This window comes from Rhodnius prolixus, unplaced genomic scaffold (assembly GCF_049639745.1).
Source record: "Rhodnius prolixus isolate KJV_2025 unplaced genomic scaffold, Rpr scaffold_5, whole genome shotgun sequence".
NCBI classification, from domain to species: domain Eukaryota; kingdom Metazoa; phylum Arthropoda; class Insecta; order Hemiptera; family Reduviidae; genus Rhodnius; species Rhodnius prolixus.
In genome coordinates this window covers 41,134,795-41,160,843 of record NW_027411624.1, presented here as the reverse complement: position 1 = coordinate 41,160,843, position 26,049 = coordinate 41,134,795, and the positions used below count along the sequence as shown (strand labels likewise).

Genomic DNA, 26,049 nt, shown 5'->3' with positions numbered 1-26,049 from the left:
ATAGGAACTGTCAGTACTTTAAAAGTCAGAATTGGCTTGTCGTTTCACCCTGTAAATTTTATATTTAGTTCCCAAATATTCGATTCACAAAGCTCACTTTTTTTTTTTTGAGCGAATCGATTATTTCTTTCCCCCAAATTATCGAGATTAAAAAATCAGACTAAAAATATTACGATAAAATTAATACGTATGATGCATAAAATAGTTGAACAAATATTCGTACGAATTGCAAAACCAGAGAAGTAAAAAATTAATTTTATTAGTAATGTTACGCTTCATTGAAAAACACTTTTTAGAAGAGAGAAAGAGAAATGAATGGAATGCGAATGATATTAGCAGGAAATACTGAGGAATCCTGGGAAATGGAAGCCATTTTGTAGAGGAGATAGTGACGAAGATCGTGGAGAATGAATTTAAATAAATGATATCCATATTTTCACCTAACTCCCCCTTTATATATTGGAAATATTTTATATATTCTCAATAAATTCTTTGAATATAGTTATAAATAAATTTGTTTATCTTATATTTGAATTTTTATAATAAAAAGGAAATACGTACTTAAAATCTATTTAGCATAATTAATCATTATATAAAATAAATAATTTGCAATTAAAAAATGAAGAAGCTTCTTTTTATGTACGATAATAAGATAATGGCGATTTAGATGATGAAACAGGATACCGTTTTATTATCGTCTATAGGAAAAGAGGTAATTAATTTTTCCGGGCCATGCATTAGTTAATAAAGGTCTGTTCCCTCTTTTTCTCTTCCTGTATCCCAATAAAGAGAACTGTTTGTGCGCTGTATAGTTCACAAAGGTATCCCATACAATGTTTCATACAAAAATTGCATACCTTTTACACATTAAAATGGTAACATGTAATAAATCCAAATGCAACTTTAGTTAATTAAATGAGCTAAAGATTATTTATTTTAAATTATAATAAACATGAGTAACAAAGGGTTAAATTGAACTAAGTTACGTCTGTAATTTATATATACATTATATACGTACATACATTTACATATTCTCTCACACATACACACACTTACATAACCTAATGCATCTTTGCATATTCAACAGTATGCACTTATATCACTCTTAGGGTATAAACTGGCATTTATGTATACATACTTCCCAGTCTGAATACTCTACACCATCTTTTATAAAACAGTATACAGTATAAAAGGAAAAAAGATTTTATTTTTCTTGTATGTTTTCTTTAAAGATTGAATTCTGATAAAATGTCAATTATCTAGAAATTAAAAAATGAAAACTAGGCGCCACGATAGCCGAGCGGTTATAGGCTAGACCTGCAAAGCTAAGATGTATTGTTGGTTTAGTGGGTTCGATTCTCGGTGTCTGCGTCTTGGATTTTATTTAATGGTTAATATGAGAAATTTATAGTAAAGAATGCGGTTATAGGCTAGAGCCGCAATGCTAAGATGTATTGTTGGTTTAGTGGGTTCGATTCTCGGTGTCTACGCCTGGGATTTTATTTAATGGTTAATATGAGAAATTTATAGTAAAGTATGTTAGGCGGTTATAGGCTAGACCCGCAATGCTAAGATGTATTGTTGGTTTAGTGGGTTCGATTCTCGGTGTCTACGCCTGGGATTTTATTTAATGGTTAATATGAGAAATTTATAGTAAAGTATGTAAGGCGGTTATAGGCTAGACCCGCAATGCTAAGATGTATTGTTGGTTTAGTGGGTTCGATTCTCGGTGTCTACGCCTGGGATTTTATTTAATGGTTAATATGAGAAATTTATAGTAAAGTATGTAAGGCGGTTATAGGCTAGACCCGCAATGCTAAGATGTATTGTTGGTTTAGTGGGTTCGATTCTCGGTGTCTACGCCTGGGATTTTATTTAATGGTTAATATGAGAAATTTATAGTAAAGTATGTAAGGCGGTTATAGGCTAGACCCGCAATGCTAAGATGTATTGTTGGTTTAGTGGGTTCGATTCTCGGTGTCTACGCCTGGGATTTTATTTAATGGTTAATATGAGAAATTTATAGTAAAGTATGTAAGGCGGTTATAGGCTAGACCCGCAATGCTAAGATGTATTGTTGGTTTAGTGGGTTCGATTCTCGGTGTCTACGCCTGGGATTTTATTTAATGTTTAATATGAGAAATTTATAGTAAAGTATGTTAGGCGGTTATAGGCTAGACCCGCAATGCTAAGATGTATTGTTGGTTTAGTGGGTTCGATTCTCGGTGTCTACGCCTGGGATTTTATTTAATGGTTAATATGAGAAATTTATAGTAAAGTATGTTTGCTAGTCGCCTCCGTCCACGACTCCTAATTGGTAGTTGAACGTGAAGTCTGCCTTTAAAAAAATAGGCAATTACTTTACTTTTTTTAAAAAAAAGGAAAAGTATATGAATTTCGGAAAGAAATCGTTTCAGTTAGAGAAATGGGAAGGAAATTCCTCTAAGAGCGGAAGTTACGATGTCCAGGCTAAACTTGGCTCTCGTAAAGTCTTAACACACTCGCTTTATCATGCCCACTTTACAAGACATCACTTTTTACAATATGTCTACCCATGTTTTTTTTGTTAAGTACCTAATATAACCTTCATTTAGCACCCTTACGGTTTATTATCAAGCCTATGGCCGCAATGGTGCCTATTCTGTTGTAATAATCTACTGCTTAATCTACAGAATCAAGTCATGCTCCAAATCCGTTTTCCGGTCTAGGCTTTGCATTTTATTTAATGGTTAATATGAGTATTTAATAGTAAAGTATGTTAGGCGGTTATAGGCTAGACCCGCAATGCTAAGATGTATTGTTGGTTTAGTGGGTTCGATTCTCGGTGTCTACGCCTGGGATTTTATTTAATGGTTAATATGAGAAATTTATAGTAAAGTATGTTTGCTAGTCGCCTCCGTCCACGACTCCTAATTGGTAGTTGAACGTGAAGTCTGCCTTTAAAAAAATAGGCAATTACTTTACTTTTTTTAAAAAAAAGGAAAAGTATATGAATTTCGGAAAGAAATCGTTTCAGTTAGAGAAATGGGAAGGAAATTCCTCTAAGAGCGGAAGTTACGATGTCCAGGCTAAACTTGGCTCTCGTAAAGTCTTAACACACTCGCTTTATCATGCCCACTTTACAAGACATCACTTTTTACAATATGTCTACCCATGTTTTTTTTGTTAAGTACCTAATATAACCTTCATTTAGCACCCTTACGGTTTATTATCAAGCCTATGGCCGCAATGGTGCCTATTCTGTTGTAATAATCTACTGCTTAATCTACAGAATCAAGTCATGCTCCAAATCCGTTTTCCGGTCTAGGCTTTGCATTTTATTTAATGGTTAATATGAGTATTTAATAGTAAAGTATGTTAGGCGGTTATAGGCTAGACCCGCAATGCTAAGATGTATTGTTGGTTTAGTGGGTTCGATTCTCGGTGTCTACGCCTGGGATTTTATTTAATGGTTAATATGAGAAATTTATAGTAAAGTATGTTTGCTAGTCGCCTCCGTCCACGACTCCTAATTGGTAGTTGAACGTGAAGTCTGCCTTTAAAAAAATAGGCAATTACTTTACTTTTTTTAAAAAAAAGGAAAAGTATATGAATTTCGGAAAGAAATCGTTTCAGTTAGAGAAATGGGAAGGAAATTCCTCTAAGAGCGGAAGTTACGATGTCCAGGCTAAACTTGGCTCTCGTAAAGTCTTAACACACTCGCTTTATCATGCCCACTTTACAAGACATCACTTTTTACAATATGTCTACCCATGTTTTTTTTGTTAAGTACCTAATATAACCTTCATTTAGCACCCTTACGGTTTATTATCAAGCCTATGGCCGCAATGGTGCCTATTCTGTTGTAATAATCTACTGCTTAATCTACAGAATCAAGTCATGCTCCAAATCCGTTTTCCGGTCTAGGCTTTGCATTTTATTTAATGGTTAATATGAGTATTTAATAGTAAAGTATGTTAGGCGGTTATAGGCTAGACCCGCAAAGCTAAGATGTATTGTTGCTTTAGTGGGTTCGATTCCCCCGGTCTTAGGTCTTGGATTTTATTTAATGGTTAATATGAGAACTTTATAGTAAAGTATGTTTGCTATTCGCCTCTGTCCAACGATACCCTTCATTTGGTAGTTGGACGAAAAGCCTGCCTTAAAAACTGGCATTACTGAGTCTGAATTTTCATTGCCGATTTTTCGAATGGGTTGATCCATTGTTTTTAGTAGTCATTCAAATAGTATTAATAATTTTCCTTTTTAATAATTCCTATTGAAGAGAAAGAGATAGATAGAGTATTTTCCTTTCCTTCCGCCCAGTTGTTTTGAGTGGATAAAGAAAATGCTTTGGCACAGTGCCCTCCAGGAATTATTGCTTTGCTTTCTGCACCCATTAGAAAGGATAAGTTAGGATGTGAAGGTCCCAGGAGGAAGTTGGGTGAGAGGTACTTGACAAATCACACTTAAAAGAAAAACCCTTTCAAGCCAGGGCGGGAGAGAGAGGAGAGAAGGGCAATCTAGGGATCGTTTTTCTTCTTAGAAGTGGAAAAACCTTTCTCAAGAAGGTTTATTTAAGCTGTTAGAGTGCTAAAGGTAACTTTTAATTGTTTCAAACTTTAGCAGCATCATCATCCCCTTGGTTATTATTCTAAAATCAACTGGTGAACTTTGGCTAGGCAATGAAATGCTTCTATTATTGTTGGCCCAAATTAAGGTGAAAGGAATATATTTTGAAATTATCATTTCCGCTTTTCTGTTTGTATGTGTGTACTTCCCGAAGTTCTGGGAAAGTTTGAACTTTTGCCATTGATTTTTCCCGCAACGTTTCATTGTTTTTCTTAAGCTTTACAATTATCTGTCGTAAATGGTTTAGAATACGCTACAAGTTTCTTTGTGACTTGCTATTTCAATATAGTGGAGTTTTCTGGTCTTTCTAATCAGAACAGAGTTAGAAATTTGTTCTAATTAGTTAGAACAGTATCATGACTAACGGTGCAGTTAATTGCTAAATTAAGACCTGTCTAATAAACCAGTTAACTCTTTATGACAAAGATATTCGTCATGAAAAAAAGGGTAAAAATTTTGTGTTATGACGAGTATATTCGACATGCAAGAATGTTACTTCTCGGGGAGGAAAACCCAACGCCTGTGAGAGCTTTGCCCAAGAGTCGCTCTCCAGAATTAAGGGTCTGATTAAACGGACGGTGTCATTGTGAGGGGCTTGTCTGGCTAAGGATGTTACTTCTCGGAGAGCGAAAACCAAGGCCTGTGAGAGCTTTACCCAAGAGCCACTCTCTAGAATTATGAGTCTGATCAAAAGGACGGGTTTGGATGGCGAGCTCTTGAGTAGGGGAGCCACAATAGATCTAAAGGGGTCGCTGTGGCGTAGGCCTTGAGGCCGCCCTAATTTAATCTATCTATCTCTATCTATATTCGTCATGCATTTTCAGTAGTGACCATCGAGCAGTTTAATTTTGCAATTTTAGTTAAAAAACTAAAATATATTCGTAAACTGCCATGAAGTTTGGAATATTTTGAGACCATCTCGAGATAAAAAGAACTAATAGATAGGATATAGTATGAATTAGTAAATGTATCTTTGTCTTTTATTAGTGATCACTGAATCAATAACGAATTCATATATTGTGTTAGGCTAGACTACGGCAGTAAGTGGCGCGCCTGGTAATAAAAAACGGGATGAGGATCTCTTTGTTCCCTATTTACCTGTATTCAAGAGGCGGAGCTTTTGGCTCATGTGTGGGGTTCAAGATTTAGCGATCATCCAAATTGCTGAGTCGTGGGCTACTAACCTGCCAAGATATTTCCCTGCATAATTGTTGGTATTTTATCATCTGGTCCAGGGATTCCTTTGTGCAAAATACCAGGGTCTGTAATTTCGGGATAATTGCAGCAGTGTGCATTCTTGTAATTTGGTACTTCTGCAAGGGTAGTATTGAGTAAGCTGTTTAGTTTATTTAGTGGCTCCAGGTTTTTCCAAGATTTATGATTATTTGTCGGATTTTCTCCATAACACTTTATCATTTGGGGCGCCACAGTAGCCGAGCGGTTAGAGGCGAGACCCGTGAAGCTAATATGTATTATGGTACTTGGTTCGATTCCCGGTCTCTAGGCCTTGGATTTTATTTAAAGGTTAATAAAAGAAATTTACAGTAATGTATGTTTGCTAGTCGCCTCCGTCCACGACACCTAATTGGTAGTTGGACGTTAAGCCCCGCCTGAAAAGATAGGCGATTACTTTACTTTTTTTTACTTTAACATTTGAATGCGTATTTGAAATAATAAGGTAATTTAGAAAATATTTTTGTTAGATTGAAGAAAGTAAATCAGTGTGTAGCAGGCTGTAGTATATTCAAGTGCAACGAAATTTATTTTTGATGTATTTGGTTCCTATTTATGTTAATATAAATAAATGAATAAATGTACATGAAATAAATAACGAAAATATATAAAAGTCATTCCATTGTAACCCAATTTCACATATCAAACATACTCTGAGGTTTGACGAATATATTCGTTATTGCTTATTTTTGTACAACGCACCTTGGGGACACATTTTCCAACGAGGTCGAAATAGTTAACTGGTTAATATTCCTTCCTAATTAATATGATACCGCTGGTCCTAACCTCAGAGGTTATTCGCCAAAACGGCTAGTTGGGAAGTCATGAAAGTTTAAAAGAAAAAGAGGTGGAGGAAGATCTCTTTCTTTTGCTAGAAATACTAGGGAGTCTTCAGGATGAAGAGTCTGAGGAACTGGACTGGCTGTGGTAGCCTAACGGTCTTCAAGAACGCTGTAACTGATTTTTCTGCAATCTTTGTGCTATAGGAGGATAACTAGTAGCTCTAGTAGACCATCTTCAGAAGCTCTAAAAGGAGTTTAGCCCCGCCCACGATACAATGTTGATCCTTTACTGAATAATTCACTTAATTACCTATACAATTGCCTTAATTAGCAACAAACAGAATTAGTCATGCATCTCACCTGCATTAATAATTCACCGTCCATAGGAGGATATTTACATTTATCACCCTAACCATAACAATAATTTGTATAACCTTACCCAGCTTACAAGTTCATTTTAACTGTCCATATCTGTTGGTTATCATCACATTTATGGTCAAAGAATCAAATATTTGTACTAATTTTATGTTCAAAGTTTTTATACGTACGCATGAACATGTTGTTTAGCCTCCGCAATGCTCGGCGGATAATATCTTTTGATTTTATCCGTCAAACTGTAGTGCAAGGCGGGAACTTAAATTTACCTGCCTCTGATGATGGATGAATGCCATAAACTTGTCACGATATCAAAGTTATGTACATATGTTTGTATATACCACGGCAGACCTGATCGAAACTCCGCCATTAAAGTTCGTGGACAGGAAGTTACTACTTACTTTACTGAAAGAAGTTTTTAAGCATTCGTTGAATATTATTATTATTATCTAAAAAGGCCCATAAAGTTGTAAAAAGTAAAGTAAGCTTATTTTTATCAGGCGGGCCCTAGAACGGAAATCGTACCCAGGGCTACAATACTTCCTTTAGCTTTGCGGGCCTCCGCCTCTAAAACCGCTCGGCGGTCATAGCGCCATTTTTATCGAGAGAGTTAACTTTATAATAGGCTTTTAATATGTATTCATTACAATATACTGGTTTGTATCCAATTAGCCTATTGATTGAAAATATAACAATGGCAACTGCTTTACAATAATTATATCTCCGCTCTCGGTAACTGGCTTTTGTTTGCCTTTTACATATATTATATCCCCCCAGTTTGTACATATCTCCATCTGTATGTGTTTATTGTTTGTAATTATTTGATCCATGCTGAAATTTATTTATTTATTTATTTATTTATTTACATTTACCTCTGTTCTAGTCAACAAGACATACAGAGGGGGTTGGCCTATTAATTAAACAATTCATAGAACAAAAAAGAACACAACAAAAAATAAATCAATCAAAAAATAAACAAAAATGCAAATTCAATGCAGAAAAGATAAAAGAATGCTAACTAAATTTGGAATGTACAGAAAAGAACAAAGAGTCTATAACTAAGAATATTTACAAAATAACAAACTAAAAATACTTCCTGCAAGTGAAAAAATATTGATGAATGAAAACTTCTTAATAATAGTAATAAAAATATTTATAGAAATAATGGTTAATTAACAAGAAAATAAATAAAATAAATTATAATGAACAATTGAACAATTACCGCTAAATAAACAATTTCCTTATTTTAAAAAGATAAACAAAAAATAGGAAAATATCATTTAGTTTGTCTAAATGTCCTGGCTCCAGGAAACTCAGCAAATTTATTAATTGCTCCTCCCGATTGTGATTTGAAATATATTTGTATAAATATTTTTCTCTTATTGATGTAAAAATTGGACAAATTAAAATGCTATGGGCTAAATCATCAGGTTGATTTAAAGTGCACAGCCTACAGGAGTGGCTGGAATCGAACTGAAATTTATTTTTATTCAGATAAATACTAGAACTTTTTTTGTAAGCTAAACGTACTTGGGCTATCAATCTTAGTTTATTGATGTGAGTATTTAGTCTGAGATAAGATTCGCAAGAAAAAGAGAAGCTGCAAATATTTCTATAGACAGTATTGTAGCGACTGTTTAAAACTATATTGATATCACGGCTAAATAGATTATTTCTAAAAGAATCCAACATATTGTGTCGATTCTCTTTAAGTGACTCAAGATTCTGAGATTGCCAAATATCTTCTGCACCGATGGAAATCAGATACCTTCTCAATTCTGTCACCCAGTTATATGGCATACTGAAACTTCTTAATTCCAACAATCTGGAGTAGCACAACTTAGGTAGTCGGTATTCAGGCATCTCCAACAAAGATTCCCACCAGTTTAACATCCGCGTAAAGATTTTACACTGAACATGTCGTCTGCCAGCTTCAAGTCTGACATATGAGTCAGGCGTACATTTGGGCAGGTGTAACAAAACCTTTATAAATCTTAATTGCCCTCTCTCTAGGATATGAGTATAGCTCGAACCCCAAATTTCCGACAGATAAAGAAGCACACTCTCAGAGATAGAATCGTAGAGATGGACTTTAGTTTTCCAATCATCACTCTTACATGACTTTAGTAGAGACAAAACGTCCATGCTGAAATTACCTGTGTTTGTTTCACATATATTAATTAATATTTCTTTGTTCTTACAGGTGTGCTGTAAGCTTGGGCGATGTGGTTGATAGACGTAAAGGTGAGATCAGCGAGCTTGAAGCGTGGGCTTTATTGTGTCAAGCTGCCCAAGCTCTACAAGATCTGTTTCTCAATGGTGAGTCAAATTATTTATTTATTTGCAGTTTTTGAAATTGTAAGGCCCATCAACCGAGGAAGGAGCGGGTCATTGGTGCCTGAAGCTTCGGACAATGTTCTCTCGTTACAGATAACACTATCAATCTCCTAGGAAGTGGGCCGACAGCTGGATTCAATCCGGAAACTCTGCTTGGGAAATCTTGGAAACACATAAACCACTTAGCTAATCTTTTCCAATCGATTTTGATTTTATCCAATTTACTATACCGGGCTTTTCCGGTTACGTGATTGGTCCAAATTTGAACTGTTGGTTCTTTTATTTATTTATTTATTTTTTGTTTTGAGTATTACCCACAGACAAACTTTTCTAGGGATCGTCAAAATATTTTTTTCGAACAGCTTACAAAAAAATATCGAAAATTTGGACATCGCAATCACTTCTTTCTCTCGCTCTTTTTGCAGGAGAGAGTAAAGTAAAGTAATTGCCTATTTTTTCAGGCGGGGCTTTACGTCAAACTTCCAAGTTAATGTCGTGGACAGAGGCGACTAGCAAACATACTTTACTGTAAATTTCTTTTATTAACTATTATATAAAATCCAAGGCCTAAGACCGGGGGAATCGAATCCACTAAACCAACAATACATCTTAGCTTTGCGGGTCTAGCCTATAACCGCCTAACATACTTTACTATAAATTTCTCATATTAACCATTAAATAAAATCCAAGGCCTAGACCGGGGGAATCGAACCCACTAAACCAACAATACATCTTTGCATTGCGGGTCTAGCCTCTTAACCGCTCGGCTACCGTGGCGCCTATGCAGGAGAGAGTAATAATTGTTAAAAATAATAAAAAGCTAAAAGCTTCTCTCTTTTTTTTGTTTTCTTTGTTTTTTTTTCTTTCGCTTGGACTAAGTTCAATCAGTTTACAAAAAAGCAAAGCCTTCTTAAATAAATGCAACTTGATTAAAGGGGCTTAAAAATCAATTAAAACATTTTCATTTTCTTTGTTTGGCAGTAATAATTGCTCTTTTCGTTGCTTTAATTAGAATTAAATAAAAAATAAAATAAATTAATGTAATTATTTGTTAATAATAATACTTTTGATCGGACATTTGTTAATTAATTATTCAGATAATTTGTTTTTTCTTTATTATTAATTCTTGTGAATAAAATATTTTTTCTCTAAAAGTGTAATCCAGAATATTGGGGGAACTAGAAATATCGGGCTAATTGTATGAAATTTAATTAAACTAGGGATGGCCCTGGCTCCCTCTCTGGAAACAATTACTTCCTTCTAATGGCTATTGATTAACCTTAGCCCATCGAATGGTTAATTACCTTCGCTTTTCACCTTTTACCTCTTAGCAAGCAGGAAGTATTGTATTACGTTCGTGGCTAGCTTTCTGCACCGGAACTGGGGCGTTTCCGGCTGTTTTGTTTGTCTGGACTTGAATCTTGTGTACTCATCACTAGATATGAGTCACTGAAACTTTACTTTTGTGCTATTTTAAACGATTTCCGGTAAGGTTTTTTTTTTTAGTCCAAATTCGTCTACAGATTTCGTGAAGCAACTTCTTATGTGTGTACACGTCAAACCGAATCTCTATTACAATGCGTTCGACGTGTATACTCGTTGTGAAAAATATAAAATTGCCATTAACTACAAAAACTGGAAATTTTAATAAAATACAATAAGAATATTATTTGGTGGGATGTTTCCTTTATCTTACCAATAGAACTGCGGTGGGAGTCAGCCAAATTGATAAGTGGTTGGTACATGTTTGGTCTCCGCATTAGAGACTAGGGGAATTACGCTCACAAATAGAAGCTCTTAACCCTTGTGCAATGCCCGTTTTTACCTCTTAGATAGAGGTTCAGACCTCACAGTATGAGCATGATTTCATTTTTGCACAGAATTCAGAAAGCTCTTTTCTTGCTTGTAAAAAAGCTCTTGGCGTCCTTAGTTAACTAGAGCAATGCATACGTGAAGAAGCGGTGCATAGATTTTTGAATGAGCACAGAATGCTTTCTGGTAATCTGTAAGCCCCAGAGAGAGAGATTGCAGAAAAAGTCGCTTGCAGTGCGACTATTACGACTATTGTAAACTTTTGGTTGTTTTGCCCTGCTGCGTTCGACACGTGTATATACGTCATTGTCTGATTTTAATTCCGCACACTGCGGGGTGGGGGATAAAAACTAAATTCCACGCTTAACTGGTTAAAGTTTTTTCATTTTCTTAAAAATGGTACGAATGGGTTTCTGTACTTAAATGCTTTTGAGTTCTTTAGGAACTTAACTATATATATATATATATGTATATATATTGTCATCTTCCATCACCTCTTAACATCTTCTTTGTTTGAAGTTCTGCGGATAAATACTCATATTATCTGAGATATCTGCTCTACGGAGCAGTTTTATTCGAGGGGCACATCTCAGTTAAAGAAGATCCTGATTGGGTGTGACGTCCTAGCTCCTTCCATAATCCTTTTTCCCCACTTTCCAACCAAATTATTCAAAAAGAAATGTTTGATCCAGAAAATGGCAGCAAAATAGAAGTGGCTTCTTGCTACATATCGCACGCACTTCCTGTATACTGATGCATTTCCGTCAGAATTTTAGCAATGCTTTTATTACCCAAACACTATTGAAACTGTACAATTCACAGTAATGACTTCAAGCTTTCCATAACTTCCTCCTAGTTTTTTTTGATCACCCCAAAAAAGAAATTAAATCGGAAAATTCTCAAGGCTTTTCTAGGATGGGGAAACTTTATAACCATATTTTCTAAGGTTATTTCCCCCCCCCCAAAAATAATAAAAAGTAAAAATAGATTTCTCTCATTAAATTCTTTGAAATAAATAAATATGGTTGGTTCAAGTTTAAAGTACTTAGTGAAATAATAAAAAAAGAAAATGTCAGAGAGTTTCATTTAGCTGTGGGGGAAAACAGGAGTTGATAAATCTTGATTTTCCCGAGGGCGCCTGCAAGAAGGGAGGGGGGAATTAGTCAACGAAAGGGCGGTTATATTCCCATCTCACTCTCTTTCTCGCCAAACTTTTCCAATTTACAATCATTCTTCCCAAGTTTTCGGTTGTAATTTTCAAACACCCTAGAAAAAAAGAAAAACAATATGGCGAGAAATGAAACAAAGCTCGTTTTTAATTAATTACAATTTTATTAAGCAACATTTTTCTTCCCAAAGTATTTGGGGGAATAAATCTTGAATTATTTTGGGAATAAATCGTAAATTATTTTGGAATAAATAGTGAATCATTTTGGAATAAATAGTGAAACATTTTGGAATAAATCGTGAAACATTTTGAAATAAATCGTGAAACATTTTGGAATAAATCGTGAATCATTTTGGAATAAATCGTTAATTATTTTGGAATAAATAGTGAATCATTTTGGAATAAATAGTGAAACATTTTGGAATAAATCGTGAATCATTTTGAAATAAATCGTGAATCATTTTGGAATAAATAGTGAAAATTTTTGGAATAAATCGTGAATAATTTTTATTTACTTTTTTATTGATTTTCTGTGGGATTATTTTGAATAGCGGCACTTCTTGCCTCGATTTAGTAAGTTCTTGATTATCACGTATTAAAATTGTCCGTAAGTTTTAGTTTTAATGAAAAACTGGCTGACCGGAAATACCCTTTTATTAAACAAATTTAATTACGTATACTTCGTTAAGAGGGTGGCGTTTTAGTGGGCCCAGTATTGGAACTATAGTGTAGTAAACATTTTGCAAAATTTAATATATAATCGTATGCTGTTATATCAAGAGCAGCGATTAATCGTCAGGAAATAATAGAAGTTATAAGAAGCTATTATTTAATAGAATACTGGGTACTCCAAAACGATCGTATAGACGGCCCCCATTGTCTATTCAATTGCAAAAGTTAGTGGAAAGGGGCCGGAGTTAGTTGGAGTGGATGATGAAAAAGAGAACTCTCCCCTGTGGTGTTTTGTGAATATAGCGGAAATGACGTGGAATTGCTGGTATTCGGTACAATAGTCAAGGCAATAGAAGTGTGAGCTAGCTAATGGAGGAGGTTAGGATGAATCTCCCCCCCCCGCAGTTGTTCGCCGTGGCTGTTGTTGTTGTTGGGTACATTCTCTTGCTGTTGCAAACCTCTCACCACCACTACACTTTAACCAGCGCTTCTCTTCTTCAGCCCCCGTGTACACTCCTTGTACATGTGTTCGTTTATGTTTTATGGAGTGTAAATGTAGTGTCGGCCATTACTGAGACCTTCCCCCTTTCTTGCTGTAGTCTAGCAGCTCTTTGTCTACTTATGAACGTGTCCCAAAACTACCAACTTTACTGAGAACGAGATTGGTGAAAACTTCTTCGGCTTAAGATCGGCCATTCTGCAGCGGACTTCTCATTTTCCTTTGTAGTAACACTGATTTGTCTTTACCAACTTCTCAATTTGTCTTTTACATGTTCGGACTGTTTAGGCTTGTTAGTAGTGGCGAAGTTAAGTGGAATTTAAGGGATTAGTTTTTTTCTTTTTTGTTAAAGTGTGCATTAAACCAAGCCTGCTGAACATTTGTTCTAATTGTTCCTTTATTCCGAACATTCGTGAATATGTTTTAGAATGCTCGCTCGGTTAGAGTCGCTGCTAAGAACGTTCTAATGAACAACGAACGCGCGCCCATTCTTTTTCTGTTTTCTAGGCTAAGACTTACGACAATAAGTATTTCTTAAAACAAAACAAAAACATATCTCTTTTATGTAGTTTAATTAACCTCGTTCATTTTAAAAATGTAAAAGTGTGTATTAAAATTAAACGGGCGACAAAGCAATTATTACCCTTAAGGGCACTACCCTTAGGACAGTTTAAATTAGTAAAATTAATTATTTCCTTGTCAAGCCCTTTTTCTTTTCTTGTTTTTTGTAATTTAATTTAAGAGAAAAATTACTTTTCTTTTTTTTTATGAGAAACTGAAATTGACAGTCTTTATTTTAATTTCCCTTTTTATATTATAGATATAACAGAACCAGGGCGCCACGGTAGCCGAGCGGTTATAGGCTAGACCCGCAAAGCTAAGATGCATTGTTGGTTTAGTAGGTTCAATTCCCGGTCTTAGGCCTTGGATTTTATTTAATGGTTAATAAAAGAAATTTACATTAAAGTATGTTAGGCGGTTATAGGCTAGACCCGCAATGCTAAGATGCATTGTTGGTTTAGTAGGTTCAATTCCCGGTCTTAGGCCTTGGATTTTATTTAATGGTTAATAAAAGAAATTTAAAGTAAAGTATGTTTTCTAGTCGCTTCCGCCCATGACAGCTAATTGGGTACTTGGGAACGTAAAGCCTACCTGAAAAAATAGGCAATTACTTTACTATATACAGAACCATTGACACAACTTCCTTTGAATCTATCGGACACTCTGTAGAGAAATGGGCTTAACATGGTTTACTCGACAGTTCTCGCATTTACCAGTCGTTTATGGACAAACTATCTCTTCTCAGTGTTCTTTCAGATAACTCGAAGACTACTGTTCAAGGCAAACTACTTCTCTGCAATTTGGTCAGGTTTATGTTACTGTACGCCTTCTTCGCCTGGAGTCTCTGATCTTTTACTTAGTTACTTCAAAGATATCCATACATCTCCAGTATATACAAAAACTTCTTAGACTTGTGATTGACTCTCCAGGACACATACCTCTTCCATAATGTCCTGTACACTCCTTTATCCAAACACAAACTGCTGCCACTCATTTCCACTCTAGATTGTCATTCTAACTCACTTTTTTGTGAAATAATCATCTGTGATCCTTCTATTCCCTCTACAGACACAAAAGAGTTAAAAATATCCTATAATATTTTCTACTAGTTGCAGATTTTGTCCCCTGTTTCTCTCCTGGGGTACATTATCATTTTTTCCCTATTCTGAGTGTCCCTACGCACTAAGAAGGTTGTAATGTTTCATACCTTAGGACGTCTTTGTTTGTACGTGATATTAATATCGTTCATTGTTTTTGGAGACTGATTTAATAGGAAGAATGAATGATGCCAATTTCAGTCATGAGTTTTGTATTTGGCTGAGCATTCGCTACCTAGGGACTAGATCATCTTTAGAGTTCATAAGCAGACAGGACAGAAGACACTCCTACTTATAATAATATAAAAATATTCTTAAGACAAGCCCTGAAGATGATCTAGTCTCCAGGTCGAAAGCTCGGTCTAAAAAAAAAAAAAATCATGACTGAGTTTATATCCATCTTGTCTCCTGTGTTGTGTTGCGTAGCAACAAGAGACTGTATCCTCCACTCATCTTCTGAGTTAGCCAGCCTAGCAACTGAACCAACCACTGTGTGGTGGTGGGGCATCATTAGCTTATAAAAAGCCCTATAAACGTTAAAGTAAATGGCAATTTGGTAACTATACTATTTGCCCTTGTTTAGCAGTGTGAAATGGATTTTTCCAGAAGCCGCAAGCTCCTAATCAGGCTAACAGCCCTAGAGGTAGAAGTATACTCTCTCTCCCACCCACCCCCGTATAGCCGCTAAAAACTAAAAAATTCTAATAATTATTTACGCAACTTTTCCACCAGAATTGCCGTTTTATGAGATTAACCAAGTTTGGCATGTCCAGTGTTGGTTTATTCATGCATAGATCTGTGTTTATTTTATGAGTGGACGTTGGTTATGAGCTAACAACTTTAATATTGCAAAATTCCGAAAATTCTAGTTGCTTGTCCAACCAGCTCCAGCTTTATTAACCCAATCATTAATTTAACCTTAATCTGTAGTATACTTAATTTAAATTAATTTGGTTTTTGGGTGGGGGTGGTCAGTTTTTTTGGGAACTCCATTAAGACTCTTTTTAGAGCTAGTAATTGATGCAATTGCGTCAAATTTTCAATTAGTTGATTAATAAATTATTATAATTTTCTCTCATTTTAAGTTAATGCGAAGGCCCACACATACAAAATTATAATTCAAGTCTATTTTATTTATTTTTTCTATTAACCCTTTCTAGTTTATTTCTTGTGATTGACCGCTCGGTCGAAAAGTGATTACTCGTTGAATCGGTCAAAAACAAAACAAAAAAAAAACGTGTGGCTGTGTCATGGAGACGGCCGTGTGTTGTACGTGAATACGTTTACGTAACGGGTTATATTTTTTATATAAAATATTTTTATTTATGTATTTAGGATGAAAACAAGGAAACAAATCGACGATCGAACACAATCTATGCCTATACAGTCCGTTGTCGATGTAGAAGCGATTTCATCATCCACTTGCATAATTTCAACCGCCCCAGCTGCAGATGTACTGGACACCGTCGTTGAACCGCTCGGCCGCATTCATTCTTTTACGTTTTACGGCACAGCTTGACTCGGTCATATGGTGTTTTATCATTACCATTCGATTGTTCTTGAGAAGCCCTTTCCAACCGTATACGATCTCTGTATTGGTTTTGGCGTATAAGGCGACATTATATATTTTTAATAATATTTTTTTATTCTAACACCATTATTATATTCACTGTCACTATTTTACACTAATGTTTTATATACAATCGATAGATTGTGACGACAGCTGACGATTAAAACTTAAACGAACATCGTAGCTTCGTCCGAGTCAAAAGTTATACAAAGTTGCAAATCTCGATACGCAGCAAAATGATCTCAAAATGGCGGCGCTTCCCCCTCCACCGCGCGCGATACGTCACAGTCCTCGCTTATTGTAATGAATTCTTTGATCCTTTAGCTATCCAGTGGTCTAATTTTAATTTTAGATGTAGACGATAGATTCGAAACTATAATGCCAAACTGTATCCCCCGATTTTGTTATCATTAGGGTTTTTTTGGATTGCCTCCATATGATAGCAAATTTAAAGACGTATTCACCTATCAATTCTGCATTATTCAATCAAACAAACACCTTCGTGATCAAACAATTTGGCTGAGAAATAATGCAGATTGATATTAAAAGAAAAAAACAGTATTTTATAAAACCAGTATTACAACCGTTTCTCCTTAAACATTCTTAAAAGAATTTGTAAGTGAATAGAAAGCAAAAAAGCAGAAAATAGATAAAAATAAAGTGTTCAGCAAAAATATGAATTTTAATCTTTTCTCAGTTGGAATTATAATAATAAAGGAGTGGGTGGAGGATGTTGAAGAACTAGAGGAGAGAGAGAGAGTGGTTGAAGACGGCCGGCAGATAGTTGAAGGGAAATTGAATTCTTGTAATGTTCCTTGCCAGAAAATTGAAGGCATTAAAAAGGAAATGGAGTTTGATGGTGGGGGTACACTGAGAATGGGCTTTCTGACCATCCCTTCCCAGCGATCTCCTAGGACTTCGCCCTTACATACACACACTACTGTAATAAAGTTAAAATATTAGCAAACTTTCTCTCACTTATTTATACATCTGATATTTTATTAAGATTGTACTTATCCCCTCCACTGTTTCGCAGCTTAACGCGGCTTAAAAGGTAATATTTATATCCAGCTGGTACAGATTGTAACTACTCTGCTATCGTTAAGCACCACTATAGAGTCTTACAAAACTTCATCACATCTTGCTGCGAGTTTTATGGGGCATGCTTTTACATAAAAGATAATTAGATAATGTTATTAGTAAAATTAATTATTTTGTTTTTAATATTATTACTTCTTTTATTGTTATTAAGATACTTGCTTCTCTTAATTGCAGTTTATAAAATTCTTTTATAAATTTCTGGGTGTATTTATAAAGTTTAGGTACAGTAAAACGAAGGCGACTAGCAAACATACTTTACTATAAATTTCTCATATTAACCATTAAATAAAATCCAAGGTCTAGAGACTGGGAATCGAACCCACTAAACCAACAATACATATTAGCTTTGCGGGTCTAGCCTATAACCGCCTAACATACTTTTCTATAAATTTCTCATATTAACCATTAAATAAAATCAAAGGCCTAAACCGGGGGAATCGAACCCACTAAACCAACAATACATCTTAGCATTGCGGGTCAAGCCTATAACCGACTAACATACTTTACTATAAATTTCTCATATTAACCATTAAATAAAATCCAAGGCCTAGAGACCGGGGGAATCGAATCCACTAAACCAACAATACATCTTAGCATTGCAGGTCTAGCCTATAACCGACTAACATACTTTACTATAAATTTCTCATATTAGCCATTAAATAAAATCAAAGGCCTAAACCGGAGGAATCGAACCCACTAAACCAACAATACATCTTAGCATTGCGGGTCTAGCCTATAACCGCCTAACATACTTTTCTATAAATTTCTCATATTAACCATTAAATAAAATCAAAGGCCTAAAGCGGGGGAATCGAACCCACTAAACCAACAAATACATCTTAGAATTGCGGGTCTAGCCTATAACCGACTAACATACTTAACTATAAATTTCTCATATTAACCATTAAATAAAATCAAAGGCCTAAACCGGGGGAATCGAACCCACTAAACCAACAATACATCTTAGCATTGCGGGTCTCGCCTATAACCGACTAACATACTTTACTATAAATTTCTCATATTAACCATTAAATAAAATCCAAGGCCTAGAGACCGGGAATCGAATCCACTAAACCAACAATACATCTTAGCATTGCGGGTCTAGCCTATAACCGCGCCTAGAAGAGTGGATTTATAAATAAAAGGTTACCGGTTCGAATCCTAAATGCAGCTGTATTTTATTTACTGTTTATTAATTTTTATTTTTTTGATATTATTCCATTTTCAGCAGTTCAACCAACAAATACCCCCTACAAGTTTTTGCCGTTCGATTCTGTCCAACATTATTTCTCCTCTTCCAATCCTTTTCCAAACCAATTTTTCCTATTTATCCCCATATTATATTTCAAAACAGAAAAAAAATCTATTTTCTCTTGGAAATTTAAATTTTAATTATTGAAAAAATAATTTAAAAATATTTTAATTAAGTTTTACTTTAAAATAAATGAAGGAAACTCAGTCCAGAACAACAAATTCAATTTCTCTCGGGTATAAATTAATTAAAAGAAATTTTCATTCAAAAAGGCAAAGGATTCAATATTGTAAAAGTAGAGTTTTATTTTCATTTTTTAATTACATAAATTACAAAAATGAATAATCAAACTGATTTATGTTAATTAAAACAAAACATAAATTAAATTATCTAATTAATAACAAAATAATCATGTTTGACCCTTTGAACCGTTTGAACTTTAGTGATCGACATATTGCTATTAGTGTAAGAGATTTTTAATTAATACTCCCCCCCTCTTACTTTTAAAAATTCCCATTATTAGTAAAAAAGTCATAAAGCATTTGATCTGTTTAAACAAATCAGATTGGGTGGGGGCTTATTGTTGTAGAAATTTGTTTTACTGCAAGAGATTGGAGGAAAGGAATTTGTAGTTATTAATTTCCGGCTCATTAAACATAAAATCTCCCCCAAAAAATTATTTGGAAATGTCAAGGAAGGTTATAAAAGGGTTACGATTGTTAGTGGTAGTGATTAGTGAGGGAATTAGGGTTGCTGAAACAAAGATATTTGGTCAGAATAAGCAATTAGAACCCATATCTGCATGGACTACAGAAGCTGTAATGGGGTTGTAGTAAATGTCATGTCTTCAACGTAAAGCTATTTATCAGGCTGTGGCCTGAGATTAGTCTGCGATATATAGCCGGAGATGTGTGTGTCACTAACAGATTTGCAGCCTCTCTGTTAGCGAAAGTTATCTGTATGTTCTAATAGGGCGGCCCCTTAAGGCCTACGCTACTGCGACCCCTTTGGATCTATTGTTGCTCCCACCACTGTAGAGTTCCGCTCCTCCAGACCCGTCCGTTTAATCAGACTCCTAATTCTGGAGAGCGTCTCCTGGGTAAAGCTCTCACAGGCCTTGGTTTCTCCTCCCCCGAGAAGTAACATCCTTAGCCCAGCAAGCCCCTCACACTGACACAACACGTACAGTGCCCGTTTCCTCCTCTTCCTGACAGAACCTACAAAGGCTAGCCATCTGCCAGACCCATACAGTGCACGTGTTTTCTGAGCCTGCACTGGGCCAGTTTAATAGGCCTATAATTATCCTTATAGCCCCACGCGGGCCTTGACGGATTAATTCTGCAGTCAGCATCGGCGAATAGCCCTTTAGGAACTCCTTCGCCTGTCTCTGCTCTGAGACTCCTGGGACTCCTGAGACCTAGTCTGCACCCATAGTTTAATGGCCTCAGCCTTAAGGGCACTTGGAGTCCCGCAGAGCGTTCCCTGGTCAATAAATCATCTGTATGTTAAATAACTGAATTCTCAAGTTGTGACAATTTAAACACGGTTTTCATAGTTCACCATGTTGAATACCCGATAGTTTTTTTGTTGTTCTGTTATACATTACACGAAAGGAATTGCTTACTCGTATAATATGGAACTAAAAAGCTCTACTGTGATTCACTTAACCTTCAGTCAGTGTTCATTGATGGTGAGCTAGAGTTTTACAAAGAGCTGCTGCAGAATCCAAGTTCCTTTAGTATTGCTTGATCAAAAAAGAAAAAAAGTTCATCTCTTGTTACTAAGTCTCCTTCAAATATTTACCACAGTTTTGGCTCCCTCCAAGTAGGGACTGTCATCATGGATGACGTAATTTATTTGTTCTTTTAGCCTCGAACTCCTCTTCATCATTCGCTTAATTCACCTCCGTTAGTCCGCCTCACTGAAATTCTCACGGCATACATATCTACAATGCTGATTAACTTTGTAATCTTCTGCTTCAGAAATTTATCTTCCTTGGTCCATTGTACTTTTCCATTTAAAGAATTAAAAAGATTCTTACTCAACATCTTCAAATTCAAGTAAAACGCCTCCATGTCCAAGTATCTCTAGTTTCTGCTGTATCTTTGAATTCTTCTTCAAAAGAGAAACGTTCTTCTTCACCTAGGCCAATTTCTGCTTTCTTTAAACCATTACAGCACTTCAGAGAACTCTGAGAGTACAATTAAGGAGTTTTTAAAGTAAGTTATGATAGACAACTTTCCCCCATTAACCAAATATTTGTAAGAAAACTCGAAACCTCTACACCCAACTGTATAATCTACCTCTAATGATCATTGAAAATCCGAAACCGGCCAGTGATACAATAAAATCCCAAGATATTATCCAAGCACTGCGAATTTAACCACATTTTCATCTTATAATGGTTTAATTTATTTGTTGCCTGCCAACCGTATTCAATTGGTCGTCACTAGACGTTGGCGTTGACGCTTCAAGCTTCATGTTTCAGTTTTCATTATTCGCGTCTAAGAAATGACGGACATCTGCGGCAGCAGTCGAGCTGTAATAACAGCTGGTAGTACAAGAACTTGATCTTAGTTACCCCAAGTTGTTTAGTTGTGACGGAAGTATCTTGTTAGTTGGTGCCCACAGGCAGTTTGCCTTACTTCCCCCCACGATGTTTTCACCGTCTTTCGAGTAATATTATAACCAAAATTCCTTACTTTTCTCATCTATTATTGAAATTTGATTCCTCAAATTGTTGTAATGGTGTCAGATATTTAAATCTCCATTTTTACCGGAAATAAATATTAGGGTGGCAGAGTTGTGGCTTGTTCCGTTCTTAATCAAATAAAAGGCAAAATTTTACTGTCCTGTTATTCTCCCATTTTGTGTAACAGGATGTTTCCTTTGATGCTGGGAGCCACATCAAGCAGAGCTGAAAATGTCAGCGAAAGCTTACAGAAACAATGCCTCCATTGCTAAGTTTCTTCCCGAGGGATGATTTGGGTAGTAACAGTAAAGCTTTTTGTTTTATGGGTTAGAATAAAAATAAGTCTCTATTTCTGCCTATACGAGGTGTGGCTATTAAATAACGAGACTATTGCTGTAAAAACCATTTTATTTTAAATTTAAACATATTTAGTTATTATCACCTTCAATATACACCCCTCCCCTATCCCTATAACGCTCCATGCGAATTTATCATTGTTAAGAAACAGTGCTGGAAGTCTTTTTCTTTGAGCTCCTGCATGAGACGCGTGCCGCTTTTTCTTTCACAGCTTCAACGGACACTGAAATCGTGTTCCTTTTAATGCAGATTTGACTTAGGGGAACAGATAAAAGTCACATGGGGCCAGGTTAGGCGAATAAGGCGGTTGGCCTAAAACTGGGATGTTGTACTTGGCTAGAAACGTCATGTGGCTAGACAATGCAGTGTACGAGGTGTGTTCAAAAAGTAACGGGAATTTTTAAATTTCGCGGGTTTGGAGAGTCTGATTGTAAATTTTTTTTTTTTATTATGTTGGTACACATGCCCCTGAAGTACGATAAAATTTTCAGTAATATTCATTGTTTACTTCTTAAGTGGCAGCCGTTAAGGTTAGACGTGTTTTTCGAGCTTGGCGATTTTTGTTTGTTAAAAAAAATGGATCAAAGAATTTGTATTAAATTTTGCGTAAAAAATGAAATAAAGTGTGTGAAATGTTAATAAAGGCATATGGTGAGTCTGCTATGAGTAAAACAAGGATTTACGAGTGGTATAAGCGTTTCCAAGATGGCCGCGAAAACGTTGAAGATGACGAACGACCTGGACGTCCAAGCACATCAACAACCGATGAAAACGTGAAAAAAGTGAAAGAAATGGTTATAAACGATCGCCGAATCACAATCAGAGAAGTCGCTGATGATGTTGCCATATCAATTGGCTCATGCCATGAAATTTTTTCGGATGTTTTGGGTATGAAACGTGTGGCAGCAAAATTTGTTCCAAAATTGTTGAATTTCGAACAAAAACAGCGGAGAATGGAAGTTGCTCAAGAGTCACTCAATGAAGTCGACAACGATGCGGATCTACTGAAACGTGTTATAACAGGTGACGAAACATGGGTTTACGGATATGATGTCGAAACTAAGGCTCAATCGTCCCAGTGGAGGCATTCTGGATCGCCAAGACCGAAAAAGGCTCGACAAGTGCGGTCGAATGTGAAGGTTATGCTCACTGTGTTCTTCGATTTTAATGGCATAGTGCATCATGAATTCTTGCCACAAGGTCAAACAATCAATAAGGAGTACTACCTACAAGTTCAACGCCGTTTGCGTGAAGCAATCCGAAAAAACGCCCGGATTTGTGGCAAAACAATTCATGGATTTTGCACCACGATAATGCACCTGCTCACACTTCATTGCTTGTTCGTGAATTTTTGGCCAAAAACAAAACTTTAACGATGCCCCAGCCTCCATATTCGCCAGACATGGCTCCATGTGACTTTTTTCTATTTCCAAACATAAAGAGAACATTAAAAGGCCGTCGTTTTACAAGCATAGATGACATTAAAAGCGAATCGCTGAAAGAGCTGAAAGCTATCACAAAGATCGAGTTTCAGAAGTGTTTCGAGGATTGGAAAAAGCGCTGGCACAAGTGTATTGTATGCGAAGGGACTACTTTGAAGGCGACAATATTAATGTAGATGAATAAATAAATATTTTTTTCAAAAAACGAAAATTCCCGTTACTTTTTGAACACACCTCGTATTGTCTTGATGGAGAACCCCTGAGAACTTGTTCTTCCACAAATCGGGTCGTTTCTTTTTCCTTACTCTTTCACGTAGTTGAGCAAGTACCTCACGGTTAGTAATGTTGATTAATTATAATCGATATTTTCATCCGTTTTGGACGAGGGCGTCCCGGGCGGTCATCATCTCCGACGTCTTCTCCAGCCATCTTGGAAACTCTTGAACCACTCAAAAACTCCCGCACGTGATTAACATTCATCGCCATAAACTTCTTTTTAATAAAAGATCAAGTTTCAGTAGCGGTTTTACCAAAGTTTTGATGATGAAATTTCACGACAATTCGAAAGCTCTACTACATGTTTTCGGCAAAACGAAACCAACACCTCTTACCAAACGACGGTTCCGGTCAGACAGATTTCTCTACAAACACGTGAGAAGGCTTTACGCTGCCTAGCTGTCGGTCGTTAGGATTTTGCGTGTGCCTAGTTCTTCTGAAGCAGCATCAGTCTCGTTATTTAATAGCCTCACCTCGTAATCCAGATTTTTGAGTTTCAGAATTTGTTTAATAAAAAACAACTAATGACTTACAGAATCTTCTAAGCTAATCAGAATTTAATTTAGCATCTCCTGTGGTGAAATGAACCCCCTGGGGGTTTATTCTGGATGGGCTCGATGAACGCCCAAAAAGCCAGGAGAAAATTAAATTTTAACCAACAAGAGCTAAACTCGTTTTCTCGCAGAGAGGAAAAAAAGAAAGTTCTTTGCGAACTTACAAAGCAGTTTTTTTAAAGACTTCTTTTAAACATAGTGATGTAATAGTGATGACTACGGTTTGGTGATGTAATATTGACGTCAGCTTTATCTTTCAGTTTTCATTATTAGCGTCTAAGAAATAGAATAGACATCTAATTATAGATTAGTACTATAATGAATTATCAAAAAAAGGACACATACTCAACCATCCCTTACAAGATTTCATAATTTTTTTACTTCATACATAGAATGTTTACTAAATGTCACTTTGTTTCAATTTAAATTTAATTTAAGTGACCTCTGAAGCTGCAAACATCTAACTTCCTGTAATAGTGAGGAAATAAACTCTCCGAAGTTTTATTGGTGCGAATGATATCTGCAGATATCGAAAGGAAATAGATTGTTGATGTTATGCTATAGTTGTTTCAAGTTTTAGATAGATTATATTTCTAGAATTTCCCTAGTTTATGGGGGAAACCCGAGCTATTAGTGCCTACCAGTATCAATTCAAGGCTGGTTTGGGACTGTCTGGGTGCCCTGAAGGAAATTGGTGACCAGAATAAGGTCTTTCTAGTTTGAGTATTCTGGATATAAGGAAAACGAAGTGGCCAGATTTATTGGCCCGGGAAGGCCTGTGCGAGACACTTCGTTTGCCTGGAGCCCCTGTTTTGAAGTTTCGAAGTGTGTTGAGCCTGCGGCCATTAACTTATGGGTGTAGAGTAGTGGCTCTCAAGTGGTGGTGGCTGACTACCACTGGGCAGAGACAGGCGAAGGAGTTCATCAGAGGCTATTCGCCAAGGCTGACTGCAGAATTAATCTGCCAAGGCCGTGGGGCTATAAAGGATAATTGTAGGCTTATAACTGGCCCTTGCATCGCATGGGCGCCTGGCAGATGGCTAGTCTTTGTAGGTTCTGTGTCGGGAAGTGGAGGAAACGGCATGCACGTGTTGTGTCAGTGTGAGAGGCTCGTATGGCTAAGGATGTTACTTCTCGGGGAGGAAAAACCAAGGCCTGTGAGCTTTACCCAGGAGTCACTCTCCAGAATTAAGAGTCTGATTAAACGGACGGGTCTGGAGGGCGAGCTCTAAATTTGGGCTCCTAAGGGGTCGCGGTGGCGTAGGCCTTGATACCGCCCTAATCTAATCTAATGAGTGAAACCCTAGTATTTCGAAATAGAGGAAGTTCCGCTTATCGCTATTTCATGCGGCGTTACTGTTCCCCTTCTTCTTTGTTTCCATCTGGTTCCCAGGCTCCAACGTTGGGCTTATTATTTCTAAAAGACCCTAGAAATATTTAATATTTACTACAGAATGTTCTTTACCTACTAAATAAATAAAGATATAATATGCGTATCTCGTACAAAGCCATCCGGGGCCTTAACTTCCTGTAAAATTGTTTTTCAAACATAACCCATGCAAGGAGGAAAATAGTTTTCCAACTCATAAAACACTAATTTCCCCACAAAAGTTAGCCTACAAAGTGAATTTTCTTTGAAGTAGTGAATTTTCCCAACA

General features: G+C 36.2%; 1 protein-coding gene across 5 annotated transcripts in view; it reads left to right on the top strand.

The window, feature by feature from the left end:
* LOC141457938 (uncharacterized) overlaps positions 1-26,049 on the top strand; it is a 376,780-nt gene that overhangs the window by 197,412 nt on the left and 153,319 nt on the right. For all 5 annotated transcript variants that reach the window (XM_074135333.1, XM_074135331.1, XM_074135332.1 and 2 more), the window contains one exon: positions 9,205-9,320. In XM_074135333.1, the coding sequence (XP_073991434.1) occupies positions 9,205-9,320 (116 nt within the window). The remainder of the gene's footprint in view (positions 1-9,204; positions 9,321-26,049) is intronic.